This window comes from Dama dama, chromosome 20 (assembly GCF_033118175.1).
Source record: "Dama dama isolate Ldn47 chromosome 20, ASM3311817v1, whole genome shotgun sequence".
NCBI lineage: Eukaryota > Metazoa > Chordata > Mammalia > Artiodactyla > Cervidae > Dama > Dama dama.
In genome coordinates this window covers 45,784,055-45,801,904 of record NC_083700.1, presented here as the reverse complement: position 1 = coordinate 45,801,904, position 17,850 = coordinate 45,784,055, and the positions used below count along the sequence as shown (strand labels likewise).

At 36.9% G+C, this 17,850-nt stretch overlaps 1 protein-coding gene and 1 non-coding gene across 2 annotated transcripts in view; both read right to left on the bottom strand.

The window, feature by feature from the left end:
• DPYD (dihydropyrimidine dehydrogenase) overlaps positions 1–17,850 on the bottom strand; it is an 886,622-nt gene that overhangs the window by 469,390 nt on the left and 399,382 nt on the right. Inside the window, exon 12 of the mRNA XM_061121314.1 lies at positions 328–512. Within this exon, the coding sequence (XP_060977297.1) occupies positions 328–512 (185 nt within the window). The remainder of the gene's footprint in view (positions 1–327; positions 513–17,850) is intronic.
• On the bottom strand, positions 7,747–7,818 carry TRNAY-GUA (transfer RNA tyrosine (anticodon GUA)). Its single transcript has one exon. It is a non-coding gene; the product is annotated as a tRNA-Tyr (tRNA).

Sequence of the window (17,850 nt, the reverse complement as noted above, 5' to 3'; positions counted from 1 at the left end):
AAGTGAATAGGAGTTCACCTGTTCAAATGGACAGACAACATAATTTTCTGGATTGATAAATCTTTAGGAATATAGATGCTATATCATACTGTATATCATCCAGATTTGATAAATATATTATCTATGTCTTAAAACATTGATAAATCTTTTAATCACAGAGGATAAATAACTTCATAGTATTTCATTGGTAGAAATGCACAATGAATTTTCAATCACCTAAACAGGTCTATACACCTTACAGAAATGTTCATATGAGTAAGTAGCAAAAATAAATGAAGTACTAATCCACTGGAAAAAAATTAACTGAATTTGATGGTAAACGCCTACCTGTATATATCTGTGAATGTACCAAGAGGCTTGCTTTCCATCATTCACGGATTCCACTGTAGTGTTGGCTATACCAACAACATCACCACCTGCAAACACCCATGGTTCACTGGTTTGCATGGTTTCTGGATCTACTTCTGGGAGATCCCATCTGTTAAATTTTATAGGGCTCAAGGCTTCTTTTACTGCAAAAAGTGAAAGAAAGCAAGCAATGATTAATTTGTAACCACATAACAATAATTTGAAAATTAAGAAAAATTATGATTTAATTATTATTCTAGGGATTCAAAAAACTGTTTTTAATGAACCATAAAATGGAAGGCTAATGAAATATCTAAGTTAACAATATATTCAAAGTATACTGACTTAAATCAATTCAAAATAAAACTCACATATACAGCTACAGGCAATATTTCAGATCTGGTATTTTTGTCTAAGAAGTATGGGAGACTACAGTCTTTTAAATATTCTAAATGTTATAAAAAGTATTTTCTAAAACTTTGTCCATAACCATTATTTTCACAAATTTATTACTCATATGACCCCAAATGTATTCCTGTGTAATACAGGTGTAAGTTATATTATGAATTTGAGTCAATTGCCAATATCTTTCTTTCACAGAAAGTTTTATAAACAAGAAAAAAGCTTGTACATTTTCATCAAGCTATTTACACTTAATGTTAAGTGATTTAAAGAATCCAGAATACTGTTAAAATTAGCCAGAAAAAATCAACAAATGCAAACATTAACATTAGTTCTTTAGGGAAATTTCTCTGTAAAAGAGATTTAAATTTTCTGCTAAATATGCTGTGTCCCAATGAATTTAAACATGTCAGAAAAAGGGAGAAACTGAATCCCTTTAAGAAAAATTTTCTAAAGAAGTTGACTAGACACATGATCTGGATATTTGGAAGAGATGAAAGAAAATAAGTTAGATAAGAAGTTCATCTAGAGAAGAAATGAAGAAAGGTAGATAGTACCATATATGATGAAGCAAATTGAGCCAATGTTTAAGATAAAATGTTCTTTTCAGATATTCATGCGATGCATTTTAAGCAGAGTTTCTCATGTATCTGTGTGTGTGCTAAGTCACCTTAGTCATGTCCAACTCTTTGCCACCCTATGGAGTATAGCCCACCAGGCTCTTCTGTCCATGGGCTTCTTCAAGCAAGAATACTGGAGTGGGTTTCCATGCCCTTCTCTAGGTGATCTTCGTAACCCAGGGATTGAACTCACATCTCTTATGTCCCTTGCATTGACAGGTGGGTTCTTTACCACTAGTGCCACCTGGGAAGCCCTACAGATTCTCATGATATACTAAAGGGAACTATTCTTTACTGTAATTGAAAAGAAAATATAATTATGTAAACTAAGGGAGAAGATATTAGAAGTTCTTGGAGCACAAAAGTTAGTTGTTGAATAGACTGACAATTTAAGTTGAAAATTAAATAGCCAAATGTGGAAGAAAAAAAAAACATGCTATTCTAACTTTTTTTCCTGAACAATAATAGAAAAATATAAAAATAAACTCTGGTACATGTTCGTAGCTTTCTGCTTGAAACAGATTAGAATTCTGGAAAACCATTAAGGGACTATTGTTGATTGTGTTTTCTCCACAAGACTGTAGGTTCCATGAGAACAAGAATATGTCCATGCTGTGGTGCTTACCACTGTGTCACCAAGCTAGTATATCCTAAAAACATAGAAGACACTCAACTCAATGGATGGATGGATGGATGGATGGATAAATTAGTAGATGGGTCAATGCCATCATGCTCAGGTTTTTATTTTTAAATCTTCTATTGTTTGTATCTCTGATGCAATTTCACCTTTCATTGAGAGCAAAATTTAATGTTCATATAATTATTTTCAATGCAGAATGACATTATGAGAAGATTTTTCTAATGTTTTTAAAGGTCACATGGAAAGAAACCTTAATATTTGTTCCCTATTGTATAACAGATCATCACTACCATCTGCTGACAGTTACTTGGGTTGCAAAACTTTGACAGTGAGCATGACTCATCTGTTCAACTTATTATAATAATGGTAACTGTTAACACACCATTATTGAATGGTATAGCCGCAAGGGAAGCCCAAGAATACTGGAGTGGGTAGCCGATCTCTTCTCTAGTGGATCCTTCCAATCTAGGAATCGAACCAGGGTCTCCTGCATTGCAGGCAGATTCTTTACCAACTGAGCTATCAGGGAAGCCCTATAGATAAGCATAAACATATGCAAGAGATTAAAAAATAATTCTCCTGTATAAGAAATAACCTTATTTGTCCAAGACTTTGATACCACCTTGTCCTTTATAGAGATCTGAAATAAAGATGATTTTTAAATGAGAAGGAATTCAAAACTATTTCACTAGGAGATCAAAGCCTTTTTATACATTTTTCTCATTTTTTATAGGAATACTCTTGAAGGTTAGCACAGATATCACTTTAAGCTTGAGCAAGGCAGGGATTATGCCTTAGTTATCTTTGATTTCCCATAGCAGGTATTAGCCAAAGACATATATACTGTGAAGTTATTGAAGATTAAGCTCCAGGGTCCCTCACTTGCATAGGCCTCTTTCAAGACCTAAATTTTAATTTGCAATTTTTTTTCCTTTTTTATAGAAAAGTCCTCAAATTATATAGGCTTCAGGTCTCACAAAATTTGAATCTACTCAAGCTCAGTGAATCGTAAATAGTAGGTGCCGAATAAATGTTTGAATTAAAGTGAAATTCATGAGAAATGTGTTTTATAATTTTTTATGATTTAATGCACATGGTATGATTCACTTTAATATTAGAGTGCCATCACTAATTCAGTCAATAAATAGTCAGGAGATGTTACTAGAAGTTTAATAAGTAATTATTGCATTTCTTAAAATATTTGGCACAATACTATAAACCAACCTAGGAATATGCATTTGTGATTTCAAAAGCACTAATTCTATTCACAGGTCTTTCCATTAGATACACATTGCATTATTTTATGTCTCTAGACATTCGTATATACTTATGTTTACTTTTTAAATTATGTTCTCTTTCCTCAATATTTGACTCAATTATAACTTGAAGTCTTAGATCTGACTATAAACTGTTTTAATTATATTCGATCATTTGTAACATCCAACTAACCTTATAAATAATCAAATAACTTCCTGATACTCTATTCCAAAAGAGAATTTATGTCTCATATTAAAAATTATCTCAGCTCTCTTTGAAAAAATCATCTATTTAATTCCCCCCTACTCTTTTTTAGAGGCCTTCAAGTTTAAAATGTTCATAGCTTCATTTAATAAATAAATAGAAAGCAATGAGAGATCAAGCAATTGGTTACGCTGTTATGCAATAGTATAGCAAAGCTTACATCAATCAAAATAAAGATCATTTCTTTGCATTTTAATATCTAATAGTTCAACGTGTCCTTTATCATTTGCAGAAACTTCATCATTGAAAAAGTAGACCATGGACAGCTGTAAGAATATAAGTGACCCTTTAGTGAGTCAGAAATGTTTTCTGTCGGTGGCACTGAGCAGTTAACACAAGAATGACTGTTCATTACACCTAGAACAGCAGATGATGAGGATCATTTCCCTGTAAGCACAGTAGACTCAATATTGAAGCATGAGAGGTAGAGAGAGAGAAAGAAAGAGACAGACAGAAAGAGAGGGGATCGTTAACTTTCTAAAATTTTGTTGATTCTGACTGTGGATCCAAGTAACACTTTTCACAATTTCAATGACTCTTTTGAAAGACAGCAGTTATTTCCATCATTTAATCATACTTTTAAAGCTCCAAAGTATTTAAGTTAGAATGCAAATTAAAGATTCAGTGAAAAAAAAATACATGTGCTTTTATTCATAATTTGTCAGAAAGGAGTTCATTTATTTAGCTGCTTCTTACGAAGGAAACTTTCATCCTCGTCATTGTAACCATCCTTCTATGAACTCCTCACAGCTCTCTTACATCTCTGCTGATACGTCTAACTTGGGATACAATAAAAATAAGTCTCAGAAGGATATCTTCTGTTCTGCCTTTATCTGGCTTGGAAAGAGTGAAAGCATAAGTGGATGAAAAATGTATATTTACATTTGCAAACCAAATAACTGCTTGTCATTTCCTGTGAAGTGTTAAATGAATATTAATAGAAGGATTGTATTATTTTCTTTCTTGTTTATAAAATAATGGGGGTGGGGAGAGTGGGATTTTCTGTTATGATCATACAGTTTCCCCACAGATTTTCGTGAGATTGCATCTTGCTGGAGACTGCAGCATATGCCCTGGTAGCTCCGTAGATGAACAGAAAAAGAACTTGAAAAAGAATCCCAAAATGTGCTTATTCACAGCCTATATTATTCTGCAAATGGGAGAGAAATGTGTTAAATGATATGGTGCCTGGAATTTTATGCAGTCTTTAAAAGGAACAAAAACATCCTTTATTCATACCAAACATTCAAGATTTATGTTAATTTTCGGCTTTAATTACTACTATGTTCCAATGAGCTGATTTAAAAAACAAAGACACTCAGAGGTAGCTTTAAAACAAGAAACGGTTTTGAAATAGGAACTTTTAGTCAACTTAATGTTATGCATGAAATGATTTTTTTATATAGACTTAATTGTATTGTGACACACAAGTTCTTCAATAAGCCACAGCTTAAAATTGCAGAAACCCTCCCTGAGGGACACATCGCTAGCAGATGCAGATTGCCAAGGTCAATTAAACTGATGTAGCTGTGCTGTCATATATGTAGAAGAGAAACCCACGAGCATATGACAAGTATATTTCTCAGTATGTATAAAAAGATGTCAAGGATGTTATATTTTAGTACATAAATATAAATTAATTCTCCATAAACAATAAAACAATACAACAGAAATTATAATGAAGAAGGATTATTAGTATTCTTCAGAGAATTTGACTATAAAACAATGGGGGGAATAAAAAAAATTCCAACATTTATAAGAAAATGATATCTTGAAAACAGATGAATTCATCTATGTGCTTGTTGCTTAATTTTACATAACCTATTAGCCAATAGGACCAAAGCACAATGAAACAAAAAGACAAGCTGAGGCAATAATCTCAGTAAATTAGAGCTGAAAACAAAATATCAGCAAGAGCAAATAAATTCTAATTACACTGCCAGGATATCAGAGCTGTTTAAATAGAATAACCTGGGGTAAGGAGGGGACAGAACCACAGAATGCCTAAGAATATCAAGTCCTGAAGGCATGAGCTCTGTCCTCACATCCCCCTCTTCCTCTAAGTATTCAAATCAATATGCAGTCCATTTCCAAATACAACGGAGAGAACAATGAAGATTCATCAACTTCTTTCTGTAAACCCTTCAAAAGTCAACCTTGATACTGTACTTTCCTGCCCCTCTTGGACCTCAAGTAACTCTGGTTCTTTCTATAATATCATCTTTCTCTTATTCTCCTCTTTCACCTCCTACGTTGAATGAAAGTGAAAGCTGCTCAGCAGTGTCCGACTCTTTGAGACCCGATGAACCACACAGTCCACGAATTTCTCCAGGCCAGGATACTGGCATGAGTAGCTTTTCCCTTCTCCAGGGGATCCTTCCAACCCAGGGATCGAACCCAGGTTTCCCGCATTGCAAGGAGATTCTTTACCAGCTGAGCCACAAGGGAAGCCCAAGAATACTGGAATGGGTAGCCTATCCCTTCTCCAGTGGATCTTTCCAACCTAGGAATAGAATCAGGGTCTCCTGCATTGCAGGTGGATTCTTTACCAACTGAGCTATCAGGGAAGCTGTAGGTTGAATAACTGGTTTTAACCTGGTTCTCTTCTCACTGTAATTCTCACATCTTCTTCTATCTAATTTCTTAATTTACACTAACTTCCTACCTTTTTCACCACCCAATTATTCCTTTCAGTTTATCCCTCTTATGAAAATATGGTGTCTATTGTCACCAAGTTCCACGACCTTAGTCCTCCTCACTTTTGCCTTTCTATAGCACCCATTAGCTGAATCAAGTTAATTTTGATCTCCTTCTCTGATTTGCAGAATGCCACTCTATCTGGGCTCTCATTCTTTTAAAACTGTCCATGGGCTCCACCTAGCTCTGCCTCATCTCATCCTCCTCCTCTTTCCAGCTCTCAAACATCGTCTGCTACACGTCAGTGGGTCAGAAATTATAGTCATCTTCTGCCTTTAAACTTCATCTCTCTGGAAGTGACCTCAAATGCTACCTTCCACTTTTTTATTCTGACACTCCCATCTGCCTGTTAGAGATTCCAACGTGGATGTTCTACTGTCCCTCCTAAATCATCACATCTAAAACCCAGTTCAACAGCTTCCTCTGGGCCTTTCACATTTTACAAGTAATTATTAGTAAGCTTGGTTCTTCATGTCTCCCACTCATTGTGACCACCAAAGCTTCACTGAAACTCTCTTCACTATGAAGATCGAGAGGGCCACATCCAGCGACTGTTCCAGTGATCGCCCCGACTCAGGACCAGGACTAGGGTGAGGTGGGGCGAGGCACCCAAATAGTAAGATTTAAGAAGGGCCTTAGGCACAAGATCATGGAAAGGCAGTTCAGTGCCTCCACTTTCTCAACCTAAGCATGGCACTGCCTTCCTAGACTTCTCAGGAGCTCTCAACAGATAACCACTTCCTCCTCATAAAAGTCCCTTATCTAGGCTTCAATGACACCACACTTCCTGCCTTTCCCTGTGCCTCCAAGATCACACTTTAACCCTTACCGTTGCTTTTTTCTATTCTCCTTTCCCAAAAAACAAAAACCTGGAAATGGATCTTGATTTTGGTGTATTTTTTCAACCTTTTCTGTACAATCATCTCATCATGTGGCAAATTACCATATTCTAACAACTCAACCGAAGGAAACTCTCTCTTAGTTACTTCCTATATCTCATTCACATCATCTTCATCTAATGAAGAACGTTAAGAAAAGCAATTAGCATTTATTGATCCCTTGTGTATGGTAGACATGATTCTGGATATTTCCATACAGTAATCTCATTTAGACCACAACACAATTCTTTAAGTTAGGTATTATTGATAGCATCCTAAATACAGCTACGAGATGGCAAAGTCAATAGATCAGTTTAGTCACTCAATCGTGTCCAACTCTTTGTGACCCCATGGACTGCAGCATGCCAGGCTTCCCTGTCCACCACAAGCTCCTATGAAACCAGTTATTTCTCACTTCCAAGCTCTCCTTGCCACTGACCCTTAGTGTGAGGGCAAGAAAAAGCCAGGGATAGGCCAAAAACAGTCTCTCTACTGGGAACAATAGTAAAGTAAAGTAAAGTCGCTCAGTCGTGTCCGACTCTTTGTGACCCCACGGACTGTAGCCTACCAGGCTCCTCTGTCATGGGATTTTCCAGGCAAGAGTACTGGAGTGGGTTGCCATTTTCTTCTCCAGGGGATCTTCCCAACCCAGGGATCGAACCTGGGTCTCCAGCATTACAGACAGACGCTTTACCGTCTGAGCCACCAGGGAAGCCCACACTGGGAACAACGGGAATAACGAAAATGAAGCAGATTGGAGTTGAGGAGACAGTGGTTATTTTTCTTGTAGGTCTCATTTCCACAATTTGAGAGTCAGTTCATTGTAGAGAAGGAGCCCAAATATTTCCCTTTAAAAATAAAGGTTCTAAAGAAAGTCTCTGGGCTTTTTTTTTTTTTTTTTCCAGTGGGTTTTGTCATACATTGATATGAATCAGCCATGGATTTACATGTATTCCCAATCCCGATCTCCCCTCCCATCTCCCTCTCCACCCGATTCCTCTGGGTCTTCCCAGTGCACCAGGCCGGAGCACTTGTCTCATGCATCCCACCTGGGCTGGTGATCTGTTTCACCATAGATAGTATACATGCTGTTCTTTTGAAATATCCCACCCTCACATTCTCCCACAAAGTTCAAAAGTCTGTTCTGTATTTCTGTGTCTCTTTTTCTGTTCTGCATATAGGGTTATCGTTATCACCTTTCTAAATTCCATATACATGTGTCAGTATGCTGTAATGTTCTTTATCTTTCTGGCTTACTTCACTCTGTATAAGGGGCTCCAGCTTCATCCATCTCATTAGGACTGGTTCAAATGCTGGAGAGGGTGTGGAGAAAAGGGAACCCTCTTACACTGTTGGTGGGAATGCAAACTAGTACAGCCGCTATGGAAAGCAGTGTGGAGATTTCTTAAAAAACTGGAAATAGAACTGCCATATGACCCAGCAATCCCACTTCTGGGCATACACACTGAGGAAACCAGATCTGAAAGAGACACGTGCACCCCAGTGTTCATCGCAGCACTGTTTATAATAGCCAGGACATGGAAGCAACCTAGATGCCCATCAGCAGATGAATGGATAAGGAAGCTGTGGTACATATACACCATGGAATATTACTCAGCCATTAAAAAGTCTCTGGGCTTCTTAAGTGGCTCAGTGGTAAAGAATCTGCCTGCTAAGCAGGAGATATGTGTTTGATCTCTGGGTCAGGAAGATCCTCTGCAGAAGGAAATGGCAACCCACTACAGTATTCTTGCCTGGAAAATCCCATGTACAGCGGAGCCTGGCCGGTTACAGTTTGGGGGGGTCTCAAAGAGTTGGACATGACTTAGCAAATAAACAGCAACAAAGAAAGTCTCTATGTGACATTATGCTGACGAGTAGAATAGGCACTTGGCTAATACCTTTTGATTGATTTAACTATTTGAATTATCCGCCGCTGTGTTAAAAAAAAAAAAAAGTTCATTTCGATATGCTTGTAGAACTCAGACAATGTAAAAGTACAGATTTAATTTTCTTTCCCTCCTTGCCCAGGACAAGCTTAGGCTCCCCAAGTTAAATACAAAAGATAGATGTCAATAATAGCCTGTAGCAACTCCTTTTGTTTTACTTGTATTCTCCAGGGAGTCTCCTTCTCATTTCCTAAACTGACCAACTAATCAATTCAGAATTAAAATTGCCTAAGCACTTCACCTTGATTTGCTTATTTCTCTGCAATAATTCCGTCTATTTAAAACACTAAACTCCTTGAAGATTTGATTTCATTTTCTATGGAAGAGATCTCTCAAGGAGCTCAGTGTCCTTGAAGAAAATATATGGGGATTGTTTTCAAATTCTCTGTTGGATTCCCAAACGCTGCCCTTTGATTTGCTTATTTATATTCAATGATACCATCTACTTAAGACTACAAACTCCTTGAAGGAATAGACCATCCTTTAATCTGATTTGGACTATAATCATCATAATTCTATGCACATTTGGGTGCTTAATACCTCTTGATAATTAGGAGACAGTGAAAAAAAATGGAAAGGCTACTGAAATATTTTATATAACTTCTCAGTGAAAGAACTTTTTAAAATGTTGAATGATACCATCAAGTGTTAAAAATAATTACAGAAAGGGGTTAAAAAATGTTTAATATAAAATCCTCATTTGCTGCATTTAAAGCATAAATAAAAACAAACAGAAAGCCAGAAGTAAATTATACTACTTGTGAAAACAATATTATTAAAATATAAGTGAATACTGAAAAATATTTTAATTAACAAAATAAATCAAATGGAAAAGATTCCCTAAATAGAGCTTTAAAAGTAAGTCTATGTGTGTTTGACTGCCATGACTAATTATGTATCCATGTAATGTGTGTTCAATTTGGGCTTATTTAAATAGCAGAAATGCTCATTAGCTGCAGTATATCTGTGAAGCTTCAGTAAACAGTTTAATGGTTTTTATGTTTAACCAATTTCATAAGTTCCTGTAATTTTAGCTTTAGCAGCTCATTAATGTTATTTTTTGATATCCATCTTATGACTTTTTTTCCTTGTCAATCGGCTGCAGGCAGATTTCAGTGCAAATTTAAAACATAGAATAGAATTTATTTTAAACAATTTTAGCACATAGGTAAATGCAAAAGTCAAAAATATAGGTTTTATACAGAGTACTGATTATATTACTATGTAGTCAATAAATATCTTTGGTAAAGTCAAAGGCTATATATTAAATAGAATTTATGATGATAATAATGACAAATAATTATTGAGTGCCCCCATGAACATGTAGCTGGTTCTGGACAAGTCAACTCATGTTATCTCTTTGTATTTTCACAGAAGAGGTATTACTTTAATTTTATAGTTGAGGAAACTGAGACTTAGCTAAGTTACACAGATTACTATCTCACAATTTGAACCTAACTACAAGCCACTATCGCTGTTCTAAGTGGGAATACCTGGAGTTCTTTACGGGCATTTGGAGACAAACACCTAAACCTTAGGAGAGGGCCGTACAACTTAAGATTAGATATAGTCATAGGATGGAAGAAGTTCTTAGAGAAAGAGCACAAGTCTGGGTAAAAATAGAATGAATCATTTATTTTTAAAGTGGCAGCAATCACTACCTGGGCTAAAGCCAGAAAAGGAATCATCAGAGTTTCATGAAGATCAAGGTATTTCTTTGCCACACGAGACAAGAAGTGGTAATTTTAAGAAATGTCAAATACAAGAGAAATGTAAGGTAGATAACTAGATTTGGGGATCTGGAGGTCAATGAGCAGTAAAAAGGGACATTTGTAGATAAATGATGAAGGCAAAAGGCAGAATAAAAGGGGTTAAGGAGAAAAGATCTGGCAAAGACAGCAAGGCAGTGCATACAGGATATTCTTTTGGGAGTTTAATAATGATTGCATAGGGGAAAAAATTAAGGCAGTAGCTTGCATTCATTCATTCACTCTATTAGCAAATATTTATTTATTGTCTACTGTGTAGTAAATCCAACTGTAGGCCCTGTAGTAAAGCACAGATAAGGGACATGTCCTTGTATGACGCACATTTCAGTTGGCAGAAGATAAAATCAAAGTAAATAAGTAAGTGAACCAAATGATAGTGAAAATGGCTATAAAGAGAATGACACGAACGAGAGTGTTATGTGGTGAGGGGGCTGAGAAGTATAAGAGGTGCTGCAGATCACGGTGGGGATGGAGGGGCACAGACAATTCTTTGATGAGATGACATCTGAGCTAATACATAAAGGATGAGACAGGGATAGCATGTGAGGTCCTTGAGGGAGATCATTCCAGGCAGAGGGAACCATGACAGAGGAGTTAGAATGAGCTGAAGTTCATGCATTTGGAGAGCTGAAGGGAGACTTCATGCGGGTAGAAGGAAGCAAGCAAGAAGAAAGGAGGCCGAGAGGCAGATCAAGGAGGGCTTCAGAAGCTAGGAAGGATTTTATTCTAAATAAAGTAGAACAAAATAGAATTGATTTGTTTTATGTATTTCATTCTAAATAAAGTAGGAAACCACTGGAGGGTTTGGAACAAGGGGATGAAATGATGTAATTTCTGTTTATAAAGCTGATTCTGATAGGATTATAAGGAAGAAAGAGTAAATGCAGGTTGACCAGTGAGAAGGTTACTAGTTTCTATGCAAGTGACAGTGTCCAGCATCTAACCATTGCCTGAACAGAAGGAGGACTGCTTGTCTTCATGTGACACTTTACATAAACATTACTTTCAAACATTCTTGTCTTTACTTTGAATTTTCTGTAGGGGCAGTTAGAATAAAGCAATCATTTCATTCTGTTCACCCCAATGTTTATCCATCTCTTCATTCATCCATTTATCCATTCATTCAATGACCCCTTGACACTGCTGGGTACTTTGGATTAAAATATGAATAAATATAAATATAAAAAATAAATATAAATATAAATAAATATGTTGCAGTCCTACTGTCAACATAATTAGAATCTATAAAGCGTATATAGATTAAAACAGGAGAAGACCAGGAGCAGATTAATTATATGTTTTACTCTGTGGTAAGGGGAACGTATTTCATCAACACGGCCCTTTAGATTTCAGGTACCCACTACCTTTAGAATAAAATTCAAGTACTTTAGTCTTACACTAAAACATTTTGTGAATTAGCAATGATATACTTCTCCACCTTTACTGTTTCTTGTTGGGTGCCTTATGATCTCATCAAAGGAATTACCCCTTCTATTATGCACCCTGTTCACTCTGACAAAATGTGCTTTCCCCTGTCGCTAGTCTCTTAATCCCAACCCAGTTCCCATCTCTATTAAAAATACCCCTGCCTCTGTAAAACTTTCTTTGATGATTACAGCTGGAAGTCATCTCTCCATCCTGTGTGTTATGCTGACAGTGTATCTATTTCTCCTTGAGTCTACCTAATGGTATTTTTATGTGCAGTTTCCCTCTCTTTTAGACTGCAAGCTCCTGTAGACAGGGTCAATGTATTCATTTTTTGTAAATTCAGAAAAGCTTAACACAGAATCTAATAAACCTAGAATGAAAGAATAGGAAATAGTCCCACAAGTATGTAGGAGGGCAGATTAGAAGGGTGTCAGCATTAAATAGAAGCATTTGGTTTCAATCCCACCATCAGGGGAGAATAACTTTAGATTCTAAAGCATGAGAGTAATGCAATGATACTGATGATCTAGTAGCTCATTTGGTAACAGTGTTCAAATACAGGGAAAACACTGGACCATATTAAACCAAGTGATTAGTCACTATGCTTTACAGAGGACGTGGAAAATCACTGGATGTTCGCTGAATATAATATGCTTGGTACTCTTTCATGCACTTGTATGGAAAGAGTGGTTGTGTAATTGAAAGTCCCTTGAAAACATTTTAAAGACCTTCATAATTGCAAAATATTATAAGAATGGTTAGAATGGAAACTTGGATGCAATCTCAGAAATGACAGAATGATCTCTGTTTATTTCCAAGGCAAACCATTCAATACTACGGTAATCTAAGCCTATGCCCCAACCAGTGATGCTGAAGAAGCTGAAGTTGAACAGTTCTATGAAGACCTACAAGACCTTCTAGAACTAGCACCCAAAAAAGATGTCCTTTCATTATAGGGGACTGGAATGCAGAAGTAGGAAGTCAAGAAACACCTGGAATAACAGGCAAATTTGGCCTTGGAGTACAAAATGAAGCAGGGCAAAGGCTAATAGAGTTTTGCCAAGAGAACACACTGGTCATAGTAAACACCCTCTTCCAACAACACAAGAGAAGACTCTACACATGGACATCACCAAATGGTCAACACCAAAATCAGATTGATTATATTCTTTGCAGCCCAAGATGGAGAAGCTCTATACAGTCAGCAAAAACAAAACTGTGAGCTGACTGTGGCTCAGATCATGAACTCCTTATTGCCAAATTCAGACTTCAATTGAAGAAAGTAGGGAAAACCATTAGATCACTCAGGTATGACCTAAATCAAATCCCTTATGACTATACAGTGGAAGTGAGATAGATTTAAGGGACTAGATCTGATAGACAGAGTGTCTGATGAACTCTGGATGGATGTTCTTGACACTGTACAGGAGACAGGGATCAAGACCATCCCCATGGAAAAGAAATGCAAAAAGGCAAAATGGTTGTCTGAGGAAGCCTTACAAATAGCTGTGAAAAGAAGAGAAGCCAAAAGCAAAGGAGAAAAGGAAAGATATTCCCATTTGAATGCAGAGTTCCAAACAATAGCAAGGAGAGATAAGAAACCCTTCCTCAGCAATCAATGCAAAGAAATAGAGGAAAACAAAAGAATGGGAAAGACTAGAGATGTCTTCAAGAAAATTAGAGATACCAAGGGAACATTTTATGCAAAGATGGGTTCAATAAAAGACAGAAATGGTACGGACCTAACAGAAGCAGAAGATATTAAGAAGAGATGGCAAGAATACACAGAAGAAATGTACAAAACAGATCTTCATGACCCAGATAATCACGATGGTGTGATCACTCACCTAGAGCCAGACATCCTGGAATGTGAAGTCAAGTGGGCCTTAGGAAGCATCACCACAAACAAAGCTAGTGGAGGTGATGGAATTCCAGTTGAGCTCTTTCAAATCCTAAAAGGTGATGCTGTGAAAGTGCTACACTCAATATGCCAGCAAATTTGGAGAACTCAGCAGTGGCAACAGGACTGGAAAAGGTCAGTTTTCATTCTAATCCCAAAGAATGTTCAAACTACAGCACAACTGCACTTATCTCACATGCTAGTAAAGTGATGCTCAAAATTCTCCAAGCCAGACTTCAGCAATATGTGAACCATGAATTTCCAGATGTTCAAGCTGGTTTTAGAAAAGGCAGAGGAACCAGAGATCAAATTGCCAACATCCTCTGGATCATCAAAAAAGCAAGACAGCTCCAGAAAAACATCTACTTATGCTTTTTTGACTATGCCAAAGCCTTTGACTGTGTGGATCACAACAAACTGTGGAAAATTCTTCAAGAGATGGGAATACTAGACCACCTGACATGCCTCTTGAGAAACCTGTATGCAGGTCAGGAAGCTACAGTTAGAACTGGACATGGAACAACAGACTGGTTCCAAATAGGAAAAGGAGTACGTCAAGGCTATATATTGTCACCCTGCTTATTTAAATTATATGCAGAGTACATCATGAGAAATGCTGGGCTGGATGAAGCACAAGCTGGAATCAAGATTGCTGGGAGAAATATCAATAATCTCAGATATGCAGATGACACCACCCTTATGGCAGAAAGTGAAGAGGAACTAAAAAGCCTCTTGATGAAAATGAAAGAGGAGAGTGAAAACGTTGGCTTAAAGCTCAACATTCAGAAAACTAAGATCATGGCATCTGGTCCCATCACCTCATGGGAAATAGATGAGGAAACAGTTTTAGACTTTATTTTTTTTGGCTCCAAAATCACTGCAGATGGTGACTGCAGCCATGAAATTAAAAGACGCTTATTCCTTGGAAGGAAAGTTATGACCAACCTAGATAGCATATTAAAAAGCAGAGACATTACTTTGACAACAAAGGTCTGTCTAGTCAAGCTTATGGTTTTTCCAGTGGTCATGTATGGATGTGAGAGTTGGACTGTCAAGAAAGCTGAGCACCGAAAAATTGATGCTTCTGAACTGTGGTGTTAGAGAAGACTCTTGAGAGTCCCTTGGACTGCAAGGAGATCCAACCAGTCCATCCTAAAGGAGATCAGTCCTGGATGTTCACTGGAAGGACTGATGCTGAAACCGAAACTCCAGTACTTTGGCCACCTCATGTGAAGAGTTGACTCATTGGAAAAGACCATGATGCTGGGAGGAATTGCGGGCAGGAGGAGAAGGGGACGACAGAGGATGAGATGGCTGGATGGCATCACCAACCAATGGACATGTATTTGAGTAAACTCCAGGAACTTGTGATTGACAGGGAGGCCTGGCATGCTCGACTCATGGGGTTGCAAAGAGTCAGACACGACTGAGTGACTGAACTGAACTGAATAAATCATATGGGCATATTACATTTGCATTAGGTAGCTTCCCTATTTGGGGGCTATATATTAAATATGCTTCCCCAGAAGCTCTTTGGTAAAGAATCTGCCTGCATTTCAGGAGACACAGGAGACACGGGTTCAATCCCTGGGTCAGGAAGATCACCTGGAACGCACTCCAGTATTCCTGCCCACTCCGACTCCTGTATTCTTCCCTGGAGAAACCCATGGACAGAGGAGCCAGGCTGGCTGCAGTCCACTGGGCTGCAAAGAGTAGGACATGACTGAAGCAACTTAGCACATATTAAATATGATTCAACGTAATTTTCTAACTCATAAAATTACAACTTACAAGCATGCAGGTCATTATCTAATGTATCTGTCTAAAAGAGGTATATCGTTATTTTTACTTTGTGCTTTCAGCCAATAATACAAATGCAAAGTAATTAACACTAATCTGTAATATTAAATATATATTACTAAGAGCATTAGTATAAAATCTACATTATTACTAAATTTATAATTTGACTAAATTTTGTATGTTGATTTTACATCATAACAGCTTACTATAATTTAATACTTCAGAAGGATATCAGGCTTCAGAATAAACTTTTAGTGTACCATAAGCTAACTAGTATTTAAAAGACAAATATAATAGGCTATGTCAATAAAGCTCTCGACATGTATTACAGTCACTATATACTGAATACCATCTTCCTACATTTGAAGATTTCTGTTCTCTGAAACAATTATGTTATTTTTCCATTTTCTACCTCCTTTTCCCAGCAAAACTTGTTACATGCCACTGCTCGACTTCTTGTATGTAATCTTTGATTTGATGGAAAAGTACTGATTTATCCACTGTCTCCCTGTAAGAATGCATATGATATCAACCACTAGTGAAACCTGGAAAATAAAGATAAGGGAAGGCTCTGAACAGAGCTATTCACTGGGGAAACAAACCTATTCCTATGCAGTTATTAGAGAGAAGTAAAATAATTACAGAAATATGTTATGCTTCAAATGGATGTCTAAGGCAGTTGTAAGTGATGTGATGTTGATTCCAAATCACTTTCAACACTGTTATCAGTTTGACCTCCTTCCTCATCACCTCCACCCTTTTAAAATAATTCCAAAGAAAAACTGTGCAAAGATTCCATTATTTTGGATGGTAATTCTGCAGAAATGCCAGTACTTGCTTTAAATTCTACCACTTTATCCTCACTCCGCACAGTATAGTCTATAATAAAAAGACAATAATTTTTTCAGTCAGAAAAAACATCTGATTATTAGGGCAATTTTTAAGAAAACATGTACAGTTTTACTATTGGTTTTCTGAGAATGCTACTTATCTAAAATAGGGTTAAAAGCAAGACAACGGACAGGAAGACTAAAAAAGGATTTATTCTCATCACTGGGCCAACAATACAAAGGATATGTCAATGTTTTATTTCTCAGGCATTATATAATGGAAAGGTAGCATCAGGAATTACATGCATTAGTAAAACTGGGGGTGGTGCTGCATCACAGACTAAAACTGTCTTGATGCCCATGTCCTCCTAAAATATTTACCACCTAAAGATCAGCATAAGAAAGGCTGATTTTTTCCCTGTTCATAATATGATAGATTCTTCTTGATTTCCAGAAGAAATGCCACATGTCCTCTTTATTCATACTTTTAAGAAACTGTCATCTAAACTATAAGTTATAATAGTCTTTATTCATTAATTCAACCAAAGAATAACCACTATTCTAGACACTAGTTTATGACAGTGAAAAGACAAATGATATGTAATAATACCTGATGTCTCTTTTCAACCTGAAACTTGTTAGTTCTAGTCCTATTTCCAGCTTTTGAATGGATTAGAGAGTAGCAAATCCAAAGGAAACACATCACCATTTCCCTCAGATCTATTTGTTCCACCTGCTGCATTCATGAGCTCTTCAGGCATTATATGGACATATCTGATTACATCTAATCAGATCCCATGCTAGATTCTCCATATTCCACCTCTTTATCATACAGATGACCAAATCATTAATGTCTGTGTAAAAAATACATCTGGATTCTGAATGTTCCTCAATAGTGCTATGTCCTTTAACTTAACTTAAGCCTTAAGCAGTAACCATGCAAACTGACAGTCTTTTAACTGGTTTCATCAATAATATTCTGTCTTAATCCCAGGCCATCTTTATCACTATCACTGCCACCTTGGAGAAGCATGTTTATTTCATACTCCTGATGCTTCCTTTCATGCA